This window comes from Pristiophorus japonicus, chromosome 5, assembly GCF_044704955.1.
Source record: "Pristiophorus japonicus isolate sPriJap1 chromosome 5, sPriJap1.hap1, whole genome shotgun sequence".
NCBI classification, from domain to species: Eukaryota; Metazoa; Chordata; class Chondrichthyes; family Pristiophoridae; genus Pristiophorus; species Pristiophorus japonicus.
This window is the reverse complement of record NC_091981.1, coordinates 45,918,470-45,942,494: the sequence shown is the minus strand read 5'-3', so window position 1 is coordinate 45,942,494 and position 24,025 is coordinate 45,918,470. Positions and strand designations below refer to the sequence as shown.

The window sequence follows — 24,025 nt, the reverse complement described above, 5'->3', positions numbered from 1 at the left end:
CTGTATTAGTGTCCTGCTGTATTACTGTGGGTCTGCTGTATTACTGTGGATCTGCTGTATTACAGTGTCCTGCTGTATTACTGTGGGTCTGCTGTATTACTGTGGGTCTGCTGTATTACAGTGTCCTGCTGTATTACTGTGGGTCTGCTGAATTACTGTGGGTCTGCTGTAATACTGTTGTCTGCTGTATTAATGTGGCCTGCTGTATCACTGTGGGCCTGTTGAATCATTGTGGGTCAGCTGTATTACTGTAGTTTGCTGTATTATTGCACTCTGCTGTATTACTGTCATCTGCTGTATTACTGTGGGTCTGCTGTATCACTGTGCGTCTGCTGTATTACTGTAGTCTGCTGTATTACGGTGGTCCTGCTGTATTACTGTGGTCTGCTGTCTTACTGTGGGTCTGCTCTATTACTGTGGTCTGCTGTATTTCCGTGGGTCTGCTGTATTACGGTGTCCTACTGTATTACTGTAGTCTGCTGTATTACTGTAGTCTGCTATATGGGTCTATTACTGTGGGTCTGCTGTATTACTGTGGTCGTTGTGTATTACTGTGGGCCTGCTGTATTACTGTCGTGTGCTGTATTACTGTACTCTGCTATATAACTGTAGGCCTGCTATATTATTGTAGTCTGCTGTATTACTGTGTGCCTGCTGTATTACTGTAGTCTGCTGTATTACTGTGTCCTGCTGTATTACTCTGGGACCTGCTGTATTACTGTGGGTCTGCTGTATTACTGTGTCCTGCTGTATTACTGTGTCCTGCTGTAACACTGTGGGTCTGCTGTAATACTGTGGGTCTGCTGTAATACTGTGGGTCTGCTGTATTACTGTGGGTCTGCTGTATTACTGTGTGCCTGCTGTATTACTGTGTCCTGCTGTATTACTGTGGGTCTGCTGTATTACTGTGTGCCTGCTGGATTACTGTGTCCTGCTGTATTACTGTGGGTCTGCTGTAATACTGTGGGTCTGCTGCAATACTGTGGGTCTGCTGTATTACTGTGGGTCTGCTGTATTACTGTGGGTCCGCTGTATTACTGTGTCCTGTTGTATTACTGTGGGTCTGCTGTATTACTGTGGGTCTGCTGTATTACAGTGTCCTGCTGTATTACTGTGGGTCTGCTGTATTACTGTGTCCTGCTGTATTACTGTGGGTCTGCTGTATTAGTGTCCTGCTGTATTACTGTGGGTCTGCTGTATTACTGTGTCCTGCTGTATTACTGTGGGTCTGCTATATTACTGTGTCCTGCTGTATTACTGTGGGTCTGCTATATTACTGTGTCCTGCTGTATTACTGTGGGTCTGCTGTATTACAGTGTCCTGCTGTATTACTGTGGTCTGCTGTATTACTGTGGATCTGCTGTATTACTGTGTCCTACTGTATTACAGTGTCCTGCTGTATTACTGTGGGTCTGCTGTATTACTGTGGATCTGCTGTATTACAGTGTCCTGCTGTATTACTGTGGGTCTGCTGTATTACTGTGGGTCTGCTGTATTACAGTGTCCTGCTGTATTACTGTGGGTCTGCTGTATTACTGTGTCCTGCTGTATTACTGTGGGTCTGCTGTATTAGTGTCCTGCTGTATTACTGTGGGTCTGCTGTATTACTGTGGATCTGCTGTATTACAGTGTCCTGCTGTATTACTGTGGGTCTGCTGTATTACTGTGGGTCTGCTGTATTACAGTGTCCTGCTGTATTACTGTGGGTCTGCTGAATTACTGTGGGTCTGCTGTAATACTGTTGTCTGCTGTATTAATGTGGCCTGCTGTATCACTGTGGGTCTGCTGTATTACTGTGGGTCTGCTGTATTACAGTGTCCTGCTGTATTACTGTGGGTCTGCTGTATTACTGTGTCCTGCTGTATTACTGTGGGTCTGCTGTATTACTGTGGGTCTGCTGTATTACAGTGTCCTGCTGTATTACTGTGGGTCTGCTGTATTACTGTGGGTCTGCTATATTACTGTGTCCTGCTGTATTACTGTGGGTCTGCTATATTACTGTGTCCTGCTGTATTACTGTGGGTCTGCTGTATTACAGTGTCCTGCTGTATTACTGTGGGTCTGCTGTATTACTGTGGATCTGCTGTATTACTGTGTCCTACTGTATTACAGTGTCCTGCTGTATTACTGTGGGTCTGCTGTATTACTGTGGGTCTGCTGTATTACAGTGTCCTGCTGTATTACTGTGGGTCTGCTGTATTACTGTGGGTCTGCTGTATTACAGTGTCCTGCTGTATTACTGTGGGTCTGCTGTATTACTGTGTCCTGCTGTATTACTGTGGGTCTGCTGTATTAGTGTCCTGCTGTATTACTGTGGGTCTGCTGTATTACTGTGTCCTGCTGTATTACTGTGGGTCTGCTGTATTACAGTGTCCTGCTGTATTACTGTGGGTCTGCTGTATTACTGTGTGTCCTACTGTATTACTATGGGTCTGCTGTATTACTGCGTCCTGCTGTATTACAGTGTCCTGCTGTATTACTGTGGGTCTGCTGTATTACTGTGGGTCTGCTGTATTACTGTGTGTCCTGCTGTATTACTGTGGGTCTGCTGTATTACTGTGTCCTGCTGTATTGCTGTGTGCCCTGCTGTATTACTGTGGGTCTGCTGTATTACTGTGGGTCTGCTGTATTACTGTGAGTCTGCTGTATTACTGTGGTCTGCTGTATTATTGTGTCCTGCTGTATTACTGTGGGTCTGCTGTATTACTGTGGGTCTGCTGTATTACAGTGTCCTGCTGTATTACTGTGGGTCTGCTGTATTACTGTGTCCTGCTGTATTACTGTGGGTCTGCTGTATTAGTGTCCTGCTGTATTACTGTGGGTCTGCTGTATTACTGTGGATCTGCTGTATTACAGTGTCCTGCTGTATTACTGTGGGTCTGCTGTATTACAGTGTCCTGCTGTATTACTGTGGGTCTGCTGTATTACTGTGGGTCTGCTGTATTACTGCGTCCTGCTGTATTACAGTGTCCTGCTGTATTACTGTGGGTCTGCAGTATTACTGTGGGTCTGCTGTATTACTGTGTGTCCTGCTGTATTACTGTGGGTCTGCTGTATTACTGTGTCCTGCTGTATTGCTGTGTGCCCTGCTGTATTACTGTGTCCTGCTGTATTACTGTGGGTCTGCTGAATTACTGTGGGTCTGCTGTAATACTGTTGTCTGCTGTATTAATGTGGCCTGCTGTATCACTGTGGGCCTGTTGAATCATTGTGGGTCAGCTGTATTACTGTAGTTTGCTGTATTATTGCACTCTGCTGTATTACTGTCATCTGCTGTATTACTGTGGGTCTGCTGTATCACTGTGCGTCTGCTGTATTACTGTAGTCTGCTGTATTACGGTGGTCCTGCTGTATTACTGTGGTCTGCTGTCTTACTGTGGGTCTGCTCTATTACTGTGGTCTGCTGTATTTCCGTGGGTCTGCTGTATTACGGTGTCCTACTGTATTACTGTAGTCTGCTGTATTACTGTAGTCTGCTATATGGGTCTATTACTGTGGGTCTGCTGTATTACTGTGGTCGTTGTGTATTACTGTGGGCCTGCTGTATTACTGTCGTGTGCTGTATTACTGTACTCTGCTATATAACTGTAGGCCTGCTATATTATTGTAGTCTGCTGTATTACTGTGTGCCTGCTGTATTACTGTAGTCTGCTGTATTACTGTGTCCTGCTGTATTACTCTGGGACCTGCTGTATTACTGTGGGTCTGCTGTATTACTGTGTCCTGCTGTATTACTGTGTCCTGCTGTAACACTGTGGGTCTGCTGTAATACTGTGGGTCTGCTGTAATACTGTGGGTCTGCTGTATTACTGTGGGTCTGCTGTATTACTGTGTGCCTGCTGTATTACTGTGTCCTGCTGTATTACTGTGGGTCTGCTGTATTACTGTGTGCCTGCTGGATTACTGTGTCCTGCTGTATTACTGTGGGTCTGCTGTAATACTGTGGGTCTGCTGCAATACTGTGGGTCTGCTGTATTACTGTGGGTCTGCTGTATTACTGTGGGTCCGCTGTATTACTGTGTCCTGTTGTATTACTGTGGGTCTGCTGTATTACTGTGGGTCTGCTGTATTACAGTGTCCTGCTGTATTACTGTGGGTCTGCTGTATTACTGTGTCCTGCTGTATTACTGTGGGTCTGCTGTATTACTGTGGGTCTGCTGTATTACAGTGTCCTGCTGTATTACTGTGGGTCTGCTGTATTACTGTGGGTCTGCTATATTACTGTGTCCTGCTGTATTACTGTGGGTCTGCTATATTACTGTGTCCTGCTGTATTACTGTGGGTCTGCTGTATTACAGTGTCCTGCTGTATTACTGTGGGTCTGCTGTATTACTGTGGATCTGCTGTATTACTGTGTCCTACTGTATTACAGTGTCCTGCTGTATTACTGTGGGTCTGCTGTATTACTGTGGGTCTGCTGTATTACAGTGTCCTGCTGTATTACTGTGGGTCTGCTGTATTACTGTGGGTCTGCTGTATTACAGTGTCCTGCTGTATTACTGTGGGTCTGCTGTATTACTGTGTCCTGCTGTATTACTGTGGGTCTGCTGTATTAGTGTCCTGCTGTATTACTGTGGGTCTGCTGTATTACTGTGTCCTGCTGTATTACTGTGGGTCTGCTGTATTACAGTGTCCTGCTGTATTACTGTGGGTCTGCTGTATTACTGTGTGTCCTGCTGTATTACTATGGGTCTGCTGTATTACTGCGTCCTGCTGTATTACAGTGTCCTGCTGTATTACTGTGGGTCTGCTGTATTACTGTGGGTCTGCTGTATTACTGTGTGTCCTGCTGTATTACTGTGGGTCTGCTGTATTACTGTGTCCTGCTGTATTGCTGTGTGCCCTGCTGTATTACTGTGGGTCTGCTGTATTATGTGTGTCCTGCTGTATTACTGTGGGTCTGCTGTATTACAGTGTCCTGCTGTATTACTGTGGGTCTGCTGTATTACTGTGTGTCCTGCTGTATTACTGTGGGTCTGCTGTATTACTGTGTGTCCTGCTGTATTACTGTGGTCTGCTGTCTTACTGTGGGTCTGCTCTATTACTGTGGTCTGCTGTCTTACTGTGGGTCTGCTCTATTACTGTGGTCTGCTGTATTTCCGTGGGTCTGCTGTATTACGGTGTCCTACTGTATTACTGTAGTCTGCTGTATTACTGTAGTCTGCTATATGGGTCTATTACTGTGGGTCTGCTGTATTACTGTGGTCGTTGTGTATTACTGTGGGCCTGCTGTATTACTGTCGTGTGCTGTATTACTGTACTCTGCTATATAACTGTAGGCCTGCTATATTATTGTAGTCTGCTGTATTACTGTGTGCCTGCTGTATTACTGTAGTCTGCTGTATTACTGTGTCCTGCTGTATTACTCTGGGACCTGCTGTATTACTGTGGGTCTGCTGTATTACTGTGACCTGCTGTATTACTGTGTCCTGCTGTAACACTGTGGGTCTGCAGTAATACTGTGGGTCTGCTGTAATACTGTGGGTCTGCTGTATTACTGTGGGTCTGCTGTATTACTGTGTGCCTGCTGTATTACTGTGTCCTGCTGTATTACTGTGGGTCTGCTGTATTACTGTGTGCCTGCTGGATTACTGTGTCCTGCTGTATTACTGTGGGTCTGCTGTAATACTGTGGGTCTGCTGCAATACTGTGGGTCTGCTGTATTACTGTGGGTCTGCTGTATTACTGTGGGTCCGCTGTATTACTGTGTCCTGTTGTATTACTGTGGGTCTGCTGTATTACTGTGGGTCTGCTGTATTACAGTGTCCTGCTGTATTACTGTGGGTCTGCTGTATTACTGTGTCCTGCTGTATTACTGTGGGTCTGCTGTATTACTGTGGGTCTGCTGTATTACAGTGTCCTGCTGTATTACTGTGGGTCTGCTGTATTACTGTGGGTCTGCTATATTACTGTGTCCTGCTGTATTACTGTGGGTCTGCTATATTACTGTGTCCTGCTGTATTACTGTGGGTCTGCTGTATTACAGTGTCCTGCTGTATTACTGTGGGTCTGCTGTATTACTGTGGATCTGCTGTATTACTGTGTCCTACTGTATTACAGTGTCCTGCTGTATTACTGTGGGTCTGCTGTATTACTGTGGGTCTGCTGTATAACAGTGTCCTGCTGTATTCCTGTGGGTCTGCTGTATTACTGTGGGTTTGCTGTATTACAGTGTCCTGCTGTATTACTGTGGGTCTGCTGTATTACTGTGTCCTGCTGTATTACTGTGGGTCTGCTGTATTAGTGTCCTGCTGTATTACTGTGGGTCTGCTGTATTACTGTGTCCTGCTGTATTACTGTGGGTCTGCTGTATTACAGTGTCCTGCTGTATTACTGTGGGTCTGCTGTATTACTGTGTGTCCTGCTGTATTACTATGGGTCTGCTGTATTACTGCGTCCTGCTGTATTACAGTGTCCTGCTGTATTACTGTGGGTCTGCTATATTACTGTGTCCTGCTGTATTACTGTGGGTCTGCTGTATTACAGTGTCCTGCTGTATTACTGTGGTCTGCTGTATTACTGTGGATCTGCTGTATTACTGTGTCCTACTGTATTACAGTGTCCTGCTGTATTACTGTGGGTCTGCTGTATTACTGTGGATCTGCTGTATTACAGTGTCCTGCTGTATTACTGTGGGTCTGCTGTATTACTGTGGGTCTGCTGTATTACAGTGTCCTGCTGTATTACTGTGGGTCTGCTGTATTACTGTGTCCTGCTGTATTACTGTGGGTCTGCTGTATTAGTGTCCTGCTGTATTACTGTGGGTCTGCTGTATTACTGTGGATCTGCTGTATTACAGTATCCTGCTGTATTACAGTGTCCTGCTGTATTACTGTGGGTCTGCTGTATTACTGTGTCCTGCTGTATTACTGTGGGTCTGCTGTATTAGTGTCCTGCTGTATTACTGTGGGTCTGCTGTATTACTGTGGATCTGCTGTATTACAGTGTCCTGCTGTATTACTGTGGGTCTGCTGTATTACTGTGGGTCTGCTGTATTACAGTGTCCTGCTGTATTACTGTGGGTCTGCTGAATTACTGTGGGTCTGCTGTAATACTGTTGTCTGCTGTATTAATGTGGCCTGCTGTATCACTGTGGGCCTGTTGAATCATTGTGGGTCAGCTGTATTACTGTAGTTTGCTGTATTATTGCACTCTGCTGTATTACTGTCATCTGCTGTATTACTGTGGGTCTGCTGTATCACTGTGCGTCTGCTGTATTACTGTAGTCTGCTGTATTACGGTGGTCCTGCTGTATTACTGTGGTCTGCTGTCTTACTGTGGGTCTGCTCTATTACTGTGGTCTGCTGTATTTCCGTGGGTCTGCTGTATTACCGTGTCCTACTGTATTACTGTAGTCCGCTGTATTACTGTAGTCTGCTATATGGGTCTATTACTGTGGGTCTGCTGTATTACTGTGGTCGTTGTGTATTACTGTGGGCCTGCTGTATTACTGTCGTGTGCTGTATTACTGTACTCTGCTATATAACTGTAGGCCTGCTATATTATTGTAGTCTGCTGTATTACTGTGTGCCTGCTGTATTACTGTAGTCTGCTGTATTACTGTGTCCTGCTGTATTACTCTGGGACCTGCTGTATTACTGTGGGTCTGCTGTATTACTGTGTCCTGCTGTATTACTGTGTCCTGCTGTAACACTGTGGGTCTGCTGTAATACTGTGGGTCTGCTGTAATACTGTGGGTCTGCTGTATTACTGTGGGTCTGCTGTATTACTGTGTGCCTGCTGTATTACTGTGTCCTGCTGTATTACTGTGGGTCTGCTGTATTACTGTGGGTCTGCTGTAATACTGTGGGTCTGCTGCAATACTGTGGGTCTGCTGTATTACTGTGGGTCTGCTGTATTACTGTGGGTCCGCTGTATTACTGTGTCCTGTTGTATTACTGTGGGTCTGCTGTATTACTGTGGGTCTGCTGTATTACAGTGTCCTGCTGTATTACTGTGGGTCTGCTGTATTACTGTGTCCTGCTGTATTACTGTGGGTCTGCTGTATTACTGTGGGTCTGCTGTATTACAGTGTCCTGCTGTATTACTGTGGGTCTGCTGTATTACTGTGGGTCTGCTATATTACTGTGTCCTGCTGTATTACTGTGGGTCTGCTATATTACTGTGTCCTGCTGTATTACTGTGGGTCTGCTGTATTACAGTGTCCTGCTGTATTACTGTGGGTCTGCTGTATTACTGTGGATCTGCTGTATTACTGTGTCCTACTGTATTACAGTGTCCTGCTGTATTACTGTGGGTCTGCTGTATTACTGTGGGTCTGCTGTATTACAGTGTCCTGCTGTATTACTGTGGGTCTGCTGTATTACTGTGGGTCTGCTGTATTACAGTGTCCTGCTGTATTACTGTGGGTCTGCTGTATTACTGTGTCCTGCTGTATTACTGTGGGTCTGCTGTATTAGTGTCCTGCTGTATTACTGTGAGTCTGCTGTATTACTGTGTCCTGCTGTATTACTGTGGGTCTGCTGTATTACAGTGTCCTGCTGTATTACTGTGGGTCTGCTGTATTACTGTGTGTCCTGCTGTATTACTATGGGTCTGCTGTATTACTGCGTCCTGCTGTATTACAGTGTCCTGCTGTATTACTGTGGGTCTGCTGTATTACTGTGGGTCTGCTGTATTACTGTGTGTCCTGCTGTATTACTGTGGGTCTGCTGTATTACTGTGTCCTGCTGTATTGCTGTGTGCCCTGCTGTATTACTGTGGGTCTGCTGTATTATGTGTGTCCTGCTGTATTACTGTGGGTCTGCTGTATTACTGTGGGTCTGCTGTATTACTGTGTGTCCTGCTGTATTACTGTGGGTCTGCTGTATTACAGTGTCCTGCTGTATTACTGTGGGTCTGCTGTATTACAGTGTCCTGCTGTATTACTGTGGGTCTGCTGTATTACTGTGAGTCTGCTGTATTACTGTGGTCTGCTGTATTATTGTGTCCTGCTGTATTACTGTGGGCCTGCTGTATTACTGTGTCCTGCTGTATTACTGTGGGTCTGCTGTATTACTGTGGGTCTGCTGTATTACTGTGGGTCTGCTGTATTACTGTGTGTCCTGCTGTATTACTGTGGGTCTGCTGTATTACTGTGGGTCTGCTGTATTACAGTGTCCTGCTGTATTACTGTGGGTCTGCTGTATTACTGTGGGTGTGGGTCTGCTGTATTTGGTCTGCTGTATTATTGTGTCCTGCTGTATTACTGTGGGCCTGCTGTATTACTGTGGGTCTGCTGTATTACTGTTGGTCTGCTGTATTACTGTGGTCTGCTGTATTACTGTGGGCCTGCTGTATTACTGTGGGTCTGCTGTATTACTGTGGGTCTGCTGTATTACTGTGGGTCTGCTGTATTACAGTGTCCTGCTGTATTACTGTGGGTCTGCTGTATTACTGTGGGTCTGCTGTATTACTGTGGGTCCTGCTGTATTACTGTGGGTCTGCTGTATTACTATGGGTCTGCTGTATTACTGTGGGTCCTGCTGTATTACTGTGGGTCTGCTGTATTACTGTGGGTCTGCTGTATTACAGTGTCCTGCTGTATTACTGTGGGTCTGCTGTATTACTGTGGGTCCTGCTGTATTACTGTGGGTCTGCTGTATTACTGTGGGTCTGCTGTATTACTGTGGGTCCTGCTGTATTACTGTGGGTCTGCCGTATTACTGTGGGTCTGCTGTATTACTGTGGGTCTGCTGGGTCACTCCTTTGCTGTTACATTCAGTTTCAATAACTGGCTGCCCATTAGAACAAGTGCTTCTTCTAAATAAAAACATAAAGTAATGGATATACGCTGCAAGTCAGTCAGCCTCTGTAAAGAGAGAGAAAGCAGTTTAAAATGCTCTGGGCAATATCGGGCTGAAGGCTCAGAGATCAGATGCCAGTTTGATGATGGGTTGCACACCCGTAACATCACAACTTGTCTTTTCTCTTTGCAGGTGCTGACCCAGCTGCTGCTTATCTCCAGCACTTTCTGTTTTTATTTCAGATTTCCAGCATTTTCAAGGCTCTGAGTTATTCTAAATATCTGTCAAACATGCCTTTTACCAGCTAACTCCCTGCTCCTTCATATTTTGAATTGATCAGAAGCTGCAGTCTCGGTGATGTAACATTTGGAAGATTAAAGAGGGCAAAGTCTGTGCCTGTAACCTATGATGTCAGTGGAATCTTTCATTAATGTCGTGTAGAATAAGGAATACAGCATATTTCATTGTCAACAGACAACTTGTCTTTCATCATCATCATTGGCGATCCCTCGAACGAGGATGACTTGCTTCCACAAGCGTTCACAGAGGTTTCAATGAAGGACCCGATGTTCCAGTCCTGAACTCCAATTGAGAGGGTGGAAGATGCTTGTGCATGGATTTTTTTAACATGTGGTGACCGTTGCACATCAGCCACCACACAGGCTCGACAGAGCTAGGCCTTTATCCAATGGCAAGGGTTAAGCAGGATGCTGCTCTGCTGCAAGGACCTAGTGCGCACACATATCGCAATGTGGACTGGCCCGAACTGCCCCTGGGCCCTCGGCTCTTCTGGGCCCCGCACCCTCATTCGCCCATACACTGTTCATCGCTATACACTCACTGAAAGGGAATCCAGACCCAACATAGCATTAGCAGACATTCATTAGGACTCTGTTTAATCTCATTTCCTGATAATCAGGATGCTTCTTTACATTCTATGGGAGAAATCCTAAGAAATTAGAGGTGTTCCCCTTATTAAACTTGTATCATTTTGAGGTGTGATCTGAAGTTCAATTCAGAGACTACGTTACTCTTAATGTGACTGTCTAACTCATCCCCAATATTTCTTTATTAGACACTGCAGGTCTTATTCTATTGACACCGCAGAATCTGCTGTAGTTCCTGACTTTGATAAATCAGTTCATTACTGCAGTAGACGTGAAAGGGGATGTCCTTAACTGCAAACCAGAATCTCACTGTACAATAGCCTGGCGGAACCCAGATGGCTGAAGGAAGGGCTTGAAATGTATTGGCCTGGAAATTCCCTACCTTACTGCCGACCGTTAACGCCAATGGCGACATCCAAAATCGCAGCCGTCTGTCAAATCAGGCGTTGTATGCCGTTTGACATCGTGATCTGCACATTTGCATTTGAGAGGCTGACAGCGCTAGCGACCTCTCCAAAATGGTGGCCACCGTGTCCCGCGCCAGAAGCGCTGGAGATGAGCAGCAGCTGGGTCAGCACCTGCAAAGAGAAAAGACAAGTTGTGACTTATCCAATAGCTCTGGGGACGCTACATTGGTCCTCCTGCTGAGTGCACAGCCTGAAGCAGTGCGTTGGTTGCTCGGCTGTTTGCTGAAATCATTCAATTCAGCAGGCAGCGCCAAGATAACGGTGCTCCCTACAAACTTTTTACTGCCGTTTTTGGGTCGTATCGAATTTCTACGTCATGTCTTCTGTTTTATGATTCAGTCAAATATACAATACAGAGAGAATTCTATAATTACATGGAATTTATAGCATAGAAACAGGCTATTCGGCCCAACTGGTCTATGCCGGTATTTATGCTCCACACGAGCCTTCATCTACCCTACTTCATCTAACGCCTTCAACATACCATTGTGTTCCTTTCTCCCACATGAACATGACATTAATGATGACAAACCTACTCCTGTTTATTTGCAAGTGTAGGACACAATGACATAAATCACATTCTCATAATACTTCTTAAGGCATCATTACAAAATAAGCACAACTCTTATTCAATACCATTATCTTCAAACAGCTAAAGCAAAATGGTAATTTTCCTTGTCTCCATTTTTCCACACAATAGATTGATCTGATGACTTAATGCTTTTGTCTCTGGGGATTTGCTTTTAGTTGTATGTGACAGAGCCATGGCTGCTAAGGTGCCAAACCCTCTGTCAGGTGATTGTTAATGACATTTCCCGATATAAAGCGGGATATATTGGAGACTGGGTCATCTTCCAGTCGGCGTAGGTCGGACTGCACTCCGAGGAGATTGTCCGCTTCTTTCAGCCTTGCTGCGGATCATTGGGTTTGGGATCTCTTCCTTGAAGCACGAAGCCTAGCAGGCCACTCTGTGGGCGGTGCTGGACAGACTGCTTAAAACTAAAATCTGCCTTTGCCCAGCAGAGTACTTGTGAACAACCAACACGTAGGATTGCTGAACTCAGTGGCCCCAGTTACATGAGATCAGTGCTGCAATGCTACACTAAATACATGTTGAGATAACCTGACTGTTAGAACTGCCATTTGGGAATTAGATCTTCTATCAATCCCCAGGAAAGATGCAATCAAATAAATCGATTGCCCTCCCCCGCCATATCCCCCCTTCCTACCCCCCCCCCCCCCACACCCCCACATCCCCCCAACAAGGAAGCACTGATAATAAAATGTTGCCAGATTGTACTTGCAGGGTCCAGGCAGCAAACTGCTAAGCTTTTCGCAATTTAATTGATGGCTGGTGGTTTTTCTTTTATTAAATGCATTCCTCAATTTTTCTGATGAAACACAGAGGCCCTGGGGTTCCACTCCATTAGCTGAACATCCATCCGCCTGTTCCCAAAGATGCAAACCTCCCCACCTCAAATTGAGGGGTCCGAGGGTGGAAGGAGGGGGGGGAAGTCATTCGCATGTACAAGGATGCTTCAGTGACGCCTGCCCTAGACCGCTGGTCAGAGTGGAACCATGCTGCTCTGATGGTGAAGAGACCATCCCAGATTGATTGCTTTTCCTTCCCAAAGATTTGGCGCCGACTCACGTCTCTCACCTGACCTGGGTTCTAAAGATTCACATCTAGGCCCTGCCCTCCACCGCCCCCCACCAAACTCCCTCCTCCCCATTGAAATTTAAAGTGCCTCCAGATATGGAGTAGAGTCCTGACAGAACCATGTTCCATCCCAAATTTTCACCCCTGCTCCCTCCCAAGTGGACATTTTCAATTGCATCCTCCTAGTGCTCAGACATTTTAGGGCTCGAGACTAGAATTTAAGTGGCTATCTCCTTTAAGAAAGTGTTTCGCAAATATTTTGTCCTTTGAGCAGGGAGAAGAGCCAAAAATGTCACCTATATTACAACAATATCACAAGTCAACTGATGCTGTGTTTCAATGTAGTTTTATATAATCGTGTCGTACATTTATAAATAAGCCAAAACAGATTTGGGCCTGTGCTTTTTAATGAATAGGATGATCTTTTAAATCTGGATTAGCAATATGAAGAATTGAGATCTGGTCTGTTTTATCACCATCATCATCAAAAGATTTGCAGATGAATTTTAGAATGTTCTGGAATTTCCCAAACTTGCATAAAACCAAAAAATTTAATGACTAATGTCAATGACAAACACGGTTTGTTGATCGGTTTAGTGATTAGCTTCCAGGATTTGGTGGTGTAAAATACAAACCACCAAGCTTGCTCTACAGATTTTCAAGAACTAACTTGGCGAGTGTTTTTTCCAGATACAGTTGAGAGATGAAGCCATTGTACCATATAATTTGCGGCGTTATTCTATATAGAATTTACAACACAGAAACAGGCCATTCAGCCCTATTGGTCTGTGCTGTGTTTATGCTCCACACAAGCCTCATACCACCCTACTTGATATAACCCTGTTTACATATCCTTCTATTCCTTTCTCCCACATGCACTTATCTAGATTCCCCTTAAAGGCATCGATGCTATTTGCCTGAAGTACTTCATGTGGTAGCAAATTCCACATTCTAACCACACTCTGGGTAAAGAAGTTTTTCCTGAATTCTTTATTGGATTTATTGGTGACCATCTTGTATTATTTTTATCACCCCTAGTTTTGGACTCTCCCACAAGTGGAAACATCTCTTTATTTACCCTAGCAAACCCCTTCATAATTTTAAAGGCCTCTATCAGGTCACCTCTCAGCCTTCTGTTTTCTAGAGAAAAGAGCCCCAGCCTGGTCAGTCTTTCCTCATAGTTACAACCTCCAGAAGGAAACATTGTCACTGAACTGGCCAACAGGATGTTTTGCAGCTACAGAGTGACTTGGGTGAATGGGTGATGAGCCAGCCCCCAAGCTCTCTGAAGTTGGCTGTTCTGGTACAGTAACCAAACAATTATTGCAATTGGAATAACTTTCAACAGGATCATGCAGAAACGTTGGACAGGAAATGACCAACTGGTCTACCCTGCCTTAAGCACCACGATACAGACACGCCCTACTCACTCCGAGCCATGTAATCTCCTGGGAGAGACAAAAAAACAGATAGAGACCCAGGCCAATAAGTGAAAAAAAACCTGGAAAATTCTCTTCAACCCCTTTTAAGCATATTTAAGCATATGTAATGTACATCTCTTGAATCCTGACACTGATCAATGGAGTCTCACTTATTCTGTACACAAGCTGAAAATCATGGGTTGGAATCTGGCTCCGAGATAAATGACAGGAGCAGCGCGTATTCTTGACAGGTGGCAGCTGTGAGCTGTGAAAAGTGCTCACAGTCCAAAGACCAACAGACACCGATCTGATTGCATTAGAATTGGTAAGAGCTGGGTGGTGGAGGGAGCTTATTGTTTGATTTCAGGCTGGATAGATAAGTTACCCATATCAAAACTGGTAGTTCATCTGGCAGAGACAGGATAGGTGTCAGCTGTGGCTCAGTGGTAGTCCTCTTGCCGTGGAGTCATAAGGTTGTGGGTTCAAGCCCCACTCCAGAGACTTGAGCAGAAAAGGCTGATGCTCCAGTGCAGTACTGAGGGAATGCTACACTGTTGGAGGTGCCGTCTTTCGGATGAGATGCTAATCTGAGGCTCCGACTGCCCTCTTAAGTGGATGTAAAAGATCTCATGGCACTGTTTCGAAGAAGAACGGGAGAGTTCTCCCTGGTGTCCTGGCCGATATTTATCCCTCAACCAACTTCGCTAAAACAGATTATGTCGTCAATATTGCTGTGTGCAATTTGGCTGCCCTGTTTCCTACATTACAATAATGACGACATTTCAAAAAGTACTTCATTGAATGCAAAGTACTTTGGGACTTCCTGAGGCCATGAAATACATTATATAAGTGCAAGATCTTTCTTAATACCAGGCTACAAGATCTTACCACTGGGAATTATTATATATCATATCATAGATGCCATTCCCCTGGTTCGGACTTGGTTTGACTGATCGGTCCTGCAACAGTAAAGTTCTTCCAGCTGTTCTGGTGCCTGCAATACATTTGTGCAGGTTGCTTCCAGGACAGTTTGAAAGGAGCCCTACAAGACCCTACTCCATAGTTTGATCCAGAAGTGAATGCAATAATGCAATTGGCATGGCAGAGTTCATTTCACAGGTTACGTCTGCCTCTGAATGGTCACTAAAAAAAATATGCTAGCTTTAATAATCACAGCGAGTATTGGGAATAACACGTAAGACCTGTACCAGTGGTTGTAAGTCTATATATCTAAGGCGCATGCCATTTTGCCCTAATTTAATCTAAATGGTAATAACTCTCACATTGTTTGCAATAAATCTTCATGTACCACTCACCAGCCTGGAACAGTGGTGACTAAGGAAAGACCTGTACTGGATTAGAATAGATTGGAACATATAGGCTGCCGATAATTCTTAAGAATTTCTGTCTTGCAAATCAAGTAGAATACATTGATGATTCTACTCAGCGACAGCATAAGACCTGGTATCTGGCTTGTCGAGCTTGCCATGATGTATGGTTTTGGACAATTTTTTAAAGTGGAAATACATTGATGGTTATAACTTGGTACCCATGGAGCAAAACAGCGTTTGATTCTAATTGCAGGTATTTGGCTGATGAAATTAAGAAGAAGAAGGAATATAGGCTGATTTTGGAGGTAAGCAATGTTACACAAATCTTTGACCGTTGACTTCTCCTGCGGAGAACGCCCCGTAGGATTTTTATTAATTTGTCCCTATGTTTGGGGAAATAACCTTTCTAGTTCTGACCTTGAATGGAGATAACAACCGCAGAAACTCTTAAAAAGATTACTAAACACTTTATTCGATTCTTGAACAACATTAAGCAATGGCTCTAAATAATATTCACAACTGGGAACGCGGTTCAGAGCACAGATTGACCAGTCTGTTGTTCTGGGAAGGGCCAGGAGTATCTACCGAATCAATTCTTCCTTGTAACATGAACTTTACTCTGGAATTTCAGAGTCGAATATCTGTTTCTTGTGTATGGTTTCAAAAACTTCTTGAATGATGTATCCAATTATTTTTTGCTGCTGAGTGAGGTAATAATTTTGTACACATCTTGTTTTATCCCTAGCCGGAATACACAAATGTCTGCTTTTGGTACATACCACCCAGCCTAAGAGATGTGCCGGAGGACCAGGATTTCTGGAAGAAGCTTCACATGGTGAGTGGCTACAAATCGAAAGGTCTCTGTAGACCTTAGTGATACATAAACCTGGTTTTATATCTATCAAAAATACTAACCAAGATTTGCGGAATCTCATGTGAGACTGGTCTGTAAAAGGAAAGGTGTCTTTAGAAAAATTGATTGGCAGAACCCATATTTGGTTTACTCGCAAAAAGAGCTTTATGATTTAAATTACTTCTGAACTCATCGCTGAAGTGACTGCATGTGACATCGTCATGGCGAGAATGGTGAAGGTATAATTGAGAACTTAGCTTTCAGTGAATGGCTGTCTTTTTCTGCTTTTTCATTTTAATCTATTGAGGGTCATTCAGACTTTGGGTGATAGTGAAGTCGACGGGAATAAAAATTGGGACAAATGCATAATGGGCGGCTGTTGCCTGTTTTACAGTATTGCCCAAAGCCAAAGTTACCTCCTTTGTTTTGGTTTTCATTTTCTTTGAACACTTTAGTTTGTTAATAATAAAAATATTGGAGATGGGGGAAAAAAGACTATTTGACTGGGCAGGATCATCCTGAAGTCATTTGATGAAACCTTCGGGAACCTAGTTAAGCTGTCAAATGCTTTTCTTGGCCTCAGCAGGACAATGTAATTGGTAAAACAGTGTGATGGACACAAGGCGTGTGCACATCCCACACATCAGGATTTGCTACTGTCTCTGTCTCACCAGCCATTAACTCTCCCTTTCCATGCCTGGAAAATTCGATTTTAAGTTCAGAATTATAAATAAAGGGCCTAGGTAAAATAAATCAACTAGGGGGCAGCAAATTCATTATAGTTCTATAATATTTATAAAGACATGCAGATCACATAACAGATGCAGAGCCAGGCTGCCTTTGACCATTGCTCCAGGTTTCTCTTGACCAATGTTGATCTCCCAGACTAATAGCTCTTTGATGTTGTATAGATTGGTCCCTGGGGAGTGACCCATGACCTCCACATGCCCCTTTCTATTGACTTTTCCTCCAGTTGTCTGTCTAAATCAGACTTGGTGACAGGCCATTCCCACTAATAGGGAAGGAAATAGACTCCCTGCTTTTACCTGGCGACCAGACAAGAGCTTGCTGGTCCAACCAATACATGTCCTCTGATGCCATTGGCTCTCTGGGTTCAGGTCATTTATACTGCACAGTGTTGTCAAGGGGTGGAGTACCATACATCTACCTTCAGCTGCACTCCTCTAATTTAATACCTGCCACTCGAACCAACGAATAATTATTTTTAACCAAATTAAACAGCTCCCGCTCCACCTCACCCCTGCTCCACCTCACCTCTACCCCACCTCACCGTCGCCTCACCTCATCCCCACCTCACTCCTACCCATTTCATTCCCGCCTACCCCACTCCCACCCCACCTCACCTCTGTCACCTCACCGTCGCCGCACCTCACCTTCATTGACCACACCCCGCCCCATTTCACTCCCATTCCACCTCACTCCTACCAACTTCACTCCCGCCCTATCTCCCTCCCACTCCACCTCACCTCCGTCACCTCATCCCGCCACACTTCATCCCCGCTGCACCTCACCCCCACTCGACCTCACCCCCACTCGACCTCACCTCCACTCGACCTCACCCCACCGCACCTCCACTCGACCTCACCCCGCCTCACCTCACTCCCACCCATATCACTCCCACCCCACCTCACCGGCGCACCATCTCACCCCCCACCCACCTCACGTTTCTGATTGTGGGAGCTTGCTGTGTGCAAATTGGCTCCCTACATTACAACAGCGACTGCACTTCAAAAGTAGTTCATTGGCTGTAAAGCGCTTTGGGACATCCTGAGATTGTGAAATACAAGTTCTTTCTTTGTCTATTCTTTGAACATTGCAACGACAAAAAAACATGTCTGACAGAATTCAGTAGACCACTGCTGTCTCCAATTATTGACTAAGAAGCAGCGGACACGATTGCAGCTTCCAATCCAGTGGCTGGAAAAAAAATCGGCCCATCTGGGATGGTGGCCTGGGAAAAGACAATTGGAAGCTGGGAGATTGATGGGAAAATTTGGAGGCATCCCAAAAGTTTTGGGAGGTTTGGAGGACTTCCATAGGTGGCTCCATACCCCTTATATGTCCTCAGGCACTCTCTGTTGCTCTTTAGCAATGAGGACCACCTCCCCCCACCGCCGAACTGACTAGTCTTGATCCTCTGGCCCAAACGTTACATCATGACAGGCTTTCCTGCCACCAGCAGATGGCGCTAACAGACCTCTGTTGACACACAATGAGCCTATGACTGATACCCCTCCCTGTCATATGCTTTTCAACAAACCTTTTTGTTTCATTTGTTTGGTAAGGGAGGAGAGGCAGGGGAGCTGTGTATGTGATGTTTGTCACAGTGATTTACTGTACGAGAGATGCAATAATGCGTTTTAATCTTCCACCCTCTATAAACTCTGCGGCCCATATCCTAACTCACTCCAAGTCCCATTCACCCATCATCCTCGTGCTTGCTGACCTACATTAGCTCCCATCTGGCAACACCGCAATTTTAAAATCTTCATCCTTATTTTGAAATTCCCCCATGGCCTCGCCCCACCACTATCTCTGTAATATCCTCCAGCCCTACAACCCTCTCAGATCTCTGCGCTCCCCCAATTTTAACCCCTTGCGCATACCCGATTTTAATCACTCCACCATTGGCGGGCGTTCTTTCAGCTGCCTGGGCCCTAAGCTCTGGAATTTCCTGTCTAAACCTCTCTGCCTCTCCACCTCTTTCTCCTCCTTTAAGACACGCCTTAAAACCTACCTTAAAATAACCTAAAAGTTTTTGGTCATCTGTCGTAACATCTCATGTTACGTTGTGTGCAAAGTTTTGTTTGGAAACGCTCCTGTGAAGCGCCTTGGGCCAAGTTGTTGTTAATGCTTGCCAAACACTTTGTGCGTAGGGACAGCGTTCCTTTTATTTATATATATATATAAAAAAAGCTCTTAATGCTGACATCACAACAATCAACGTGGGACAAGGACAAGGAAAGAGCTGGTGGAAAGTTTGTCGAGTTCAAATGGAAGTGTTTCCTTTTAATCCTCTATTACAACAGTCACTACACTTCAAAAGTACTTCATTGGCTGTAAAGCGCTTTGAGACAGCCTGAGCTTGTGAAAGGCGCTATATAAGTGCACAATCTTTCTTTCCTTCCCGAGCTGCTGACACGCCAGTCAATCAGTTGTGCCGCCATTACCTGGGGAGAGTGGGGGAGATTGGAACTTGCGTTTATTGTGCGACTGAGTACAAGGCGTCATTCTAGACCTCCTGTCATCGAGCTGGGTGGGTGAAACCGAAAGAATATGTGTGTGTGTGTTTGGGGGTGGGGGGAGGAAACTTCTGAGGAAATAGAGTACTGCTATAAACAATCTCTCAAAATGCTTTTCATCTGTTCCTTTGAAATATGTAAGTGCCAATTTTAGTTAATAACAGTCCGTTTTTTCAAAGTTTAATAAGGATTTTAGCAACAAAAAGAAAACAGTTACCGAGCTTTCAAATGTCCAGTAATTAACTTAAGCTTTACACCCCATACTTAAGACTTGAAAGGCACATTGCATCCCAGGGAGCGCAGTTCAGTAAGCAAGAAGCAGCAGTGGGACACCCAGGGAAATAAATGTGTGCACACAGTGGGCAGATCGGGTATTGGACGTGCCAGATGTATACCTGAAACAAAGCACAAGAGTACAGTACTATACACTGATACAAAAGATTGTGTTTTAATTGGGAATTGCTAGTTAAGGATTAAAACATGTTCAACACTTACTACGGTTTGTGCTGAAATGTGTCATTCTGTTGTGAACACGCAGTTATGCCATGCAGCTATTCCACCTCCTTCCCTCCTTATAATGAAGAGAGTGCCTCTTTTAAAGTTTGACAGGAGACTGAACTTTTGGGGCTGCTTTAAACCGCACTCTTTAAAGTGACAGAAGATTAGGCAGCACCACAGCTAGATTTAAGGAGCCTTACATTCACAACTGAAGATATCAGTTTATTTTTAAGAAAGCAATTGTTATTAATTTTTTATAAAAGTTGCCAGATAATTAGAAACGAGTTTTTTTTTCTATCCACATACAACTCTTCTACTTAAACCTACCATGAATTAAACACGACGCAAATTCATTTCTGGCCATTTTGTAACCCATGCAGTACTGCTAAATTATTGTCGTCATAGTCACACGCCTCAAAGTAATTGTGTTGAAACAAAGGGGCAGATACTCTGGGGCAAAGAACATTCAATGTAAAGTGCCTCCTCATTTTATGTTACACAGACAAGAAAGAAAGAACTTGCATTTCTATAGCGCCTTTCATGACCCCAGGACATCTCAAAGCGCTTTACAGCCGATGAAGTACTTTTGAAGTGCAGTCACCGTTGCAGTGTAGGAAATGGGCAGCCAAACTGCACACAGCAAGATCCCACAAACAGCGATGTGATAATGAACAGATAATCTATTTTTAGGAACGTAGGGCCCAAGTTTCCACACGATAAAAAACGGGCGCCTCTCCGAGCTGGGCGCCCGTTTTTCGCGCCTAAAACGGCGCCTAAAAAAAAAATTGCGATTCTGGAGCATTCTGCAGCTCCTTGTCTGCCTGGCGCGGCGCCCAGGGGGGCGGAGCCTACACTCGCGCCGATTTTGTAAGTGGGAGGGGGCGGGTACTATTTAAATTAGTTTTTTTCCTGCCGGCAACGGTGCGCGTTGGAGCATTCGCGCATGCTCAGTGTGAAAAAAACATTGGCACTCGGCCATTTTTGTAGTTCTTTGCAGCTGTTTAATATTTGAACATTTTTTTAATAAAAGCACATTGCCATCGGCACTTGCAGCCTTCTCACTGTCTCCTCTCCCCCCCGCGGGAAGAACGGGCGCCTCCTCTCCCCCCCGTGGGAAGAACGGGCGCCTCCTACCCCGCCCCCCGCGGGAAGAACGGGCGCCTCCTCCCCCCCCCCCCCCCCGCGGGAAAGAACGGGCGGCCTCCTCTCTCTTTCCCCCCCCCCCCCCCCCCCTCCCCACGGGCAGAACGGGCGCCTCAGGCTGACTGCAGAATTCTCCGTGCCTGAAGCACTTTCACACAGGTAGAACATGGTTTATTTAATCTTTTCTTTGCTTATAAATGTTTATTCAGGTTGGATTTATTTGTATAATATTTGTAGAAGTATAAATAAGGATTGATTGTAGAATTTAATGAGTTCCCCTCCCCCCCCACCTCGTTCTGGACGCCTAATTTGTAACCTGCGCCTGATTTTTTAATGTGTCGAACAGGTTTTTTTCAGTTCTACAAAAATCTTCACTTGCTCCATTCTACTTTAGTTTGGAGTACGTTTTCACTGTGGAAACTTTGAAATCAGGCGTCAGTGGCCGGACACGCCCCCTTTTGAAGAAAAAATTCTGTTTCAAAGTAGTACTGTTCTACCTGACTAGAACTGCAGAAAAAAAAATGTGGAGAATTGCGATTTCTAAGATAGTCTGTTCTCCACCAGTTGCTCCTAAAAATCAGGCGCAAATCATGTGGAAACTTGGGCCCGTAGTAACAGGAGTAGGCCATTTAGCCCCTTGAGCCTGTTCCACCATTCAGTGGCTGATCTGTGACCTAACTCCATATACCCCCACCTCTGCCTCATATCCCTTAATACCTTTGATTATTTTTTCAGTAATGTTGTTTGAAGGATAAATATTGTCCAGGACACCGGGGATAGCTCCCCTGCTCTTCTTCGAATAGTGCCATGGGATCTTTTACGTCCGCCTGAAAGGGCAGATGGGGCCTTGGTTTCATGTTTCGTCCAAAAGACAGAACTTCTGACAGTGCATCACTCCCTCAGCACTGGAGTGTCAGCCAATATTATGTGCTCAAATCTGTGGAGCGGGACTATAGCCCTTACGGCTAAAGGGATCAAGGGGTATGGAGAGAAAGCAGGAAAGGGGTACTGAGGTGAATGATCAGCCATGATCTTATTGAATGGTGGTGCAGGCTCAAAGGGCCGAATGGCCTACTCCTGAACCTATTTTCTATGTTTCTATGAACACATGATCTCAAACCCATGATCTCCTGACTCAGAGATGAGAGTGCTACCAACTGTGCCACGGCTGACATTTCCTTTATAAATGTGTATGGGGCCGAAATTGCCCACCGCCGGAAATGCGGCGTACCTTCCGTGTTTCGTCTGCTTTTACCGGCGTGGTTGATGTGGTGGCCTCTTGAGCGAAATCCCGCTCTTTGGCTTTTTTTTTCCAGCTGCCCGGAAGTCGGTCATAATGGGGGCGGAAGTGCATTGTCCTCTGCTGTCACTCATCAGCCTAGCACTGATGACATCATCGAGCTAGCACGTCACCACGTCTCTCCTCTTCACTTGGGGAGAGCCGCTGCCATTATTTAAGTTAGGTCCACTGGGCCACCATGGAGGGTTTCAGCTGGGCCAGCGGCCTGGCACCCAAGAGGGGGTGCCAGGCTGCTATTGGTGGCCCGGCCAAACCCGGGGGCATAATTGTCGGCCCGACATGGCAGTCGGCTGACAAAAAAAATAAGATGGCGACTGCAGCAATAGGTCCTCCCCTTTAATGGCAGCCGCATCTCCATTTTGAGCACACTCCAAGCGCAGTGCATCGGCAGAAAAAGCCGCCGGTGGCACCGAGCGGCGGGAGCAAGGTTTTCTCGGCGGAATTTCGCGATCGGTGGGGGAACATCGGCGGTGCGCACTCTGATGACTCAATTAGGATGGGTCGGCAGCTGCGGAGTGTAGTGGAGTAGTGGGTCACCGCCAGGATACCTCAGGAGCAGAATTTTCAAAATGGCGGCCATTCCATGAAAGATCGCCGGCCATCCACTCTGCAGCGTGGTCACCGATTTCTGGCGGTAACAGGCCTTAAGGGAAGGGGCAATTTCGGCCCCTATATCTCTTAATTGTGAGGAGTGATCCTGAGTTATGGTGCTGAGTTAGGAAACCTGATGTTTTTAGGCAGGTAGAAGTCCTGAGATGTCTTTGGTCTACGGAAAGAGTTGGATTGATCGGCCAAATGGCCTTTCTCGCTTAATGCATTTTAAAAAGAATTCTTATGTCCTCTTGACTTGTTCTTTCGTCTTTCGTCCCTGGAGTGAGGCTTGAACCCACAACCCCCTGACTTACCTCTGCATTATGGGTTGAAGTCCTACTGCAGAGACTTTGAGCACATAATCCAGGCTGACACTCCAGTGCATTATTGAGGGAGTGCAGCACCGTCAGAGGTGCTACCTTTGAAATGAGACATTAACTGAGGCCCTGTCTGCCCTCTCAGGTGGACATAAAAGATCCCATGGCACTATTTTGAAGAAGAGCTGGGTAGTACTCCACAGTATCTTGGCCAATATTTATCTCTCAAATTACATCAATTAAAAGAAGATCACTCTGCTGTTTGTGGGACCCTGCTCTCTGCAAATTGGCTACCCACAGATTAAGAGATATTGAGATTGTTTTGAATCAAGTAGCAATGTTTGACATCAGGACATCTCGCGCTGAATATCCAACCAAACTTACTTTGTAATCTGTGAGAAAGACATGGTTGGAAGTAAGAGCAAACATGCAGATCCAATAAAAGAATCTTGAGCAGTTGACCAGGTTTCTTATACTGAAGAGAGTGGAAAGACAAGCTTGTTAATATGAGATTAACATTGCATTCACAAACATGTGGGCCACTTAAA

General features: G+C 45.3%; 1 protein-coding gene across 2 annotated transcripts in view; it reads left to right on the top strand.

The window, feature by feature from the left end:
• Positions 1-24,025, top strand: part of LOC139264315 (acidic amino acid decarboxylase GADL1-like) — a 158,441-nt gene that overhangs the window by 122,294 nt on the left and 12,122 nt on the right. For both annotated transcript variants that reach the window (XM_070880582.1, XM_070880581.1), the window contains 2 exons: positions 15,766-15,817; positions 16,258-16,347. In XM_070880582.1, coding sequence (XP_070736683.1) covers positions 15,766-15,817; positions 16,258-16,347 — 142 coding nt within the window. The remainder of the gene's footprint in view (positions 1-15,765; positions 15,818-16,257; positions 16,348-24,025) is intronic.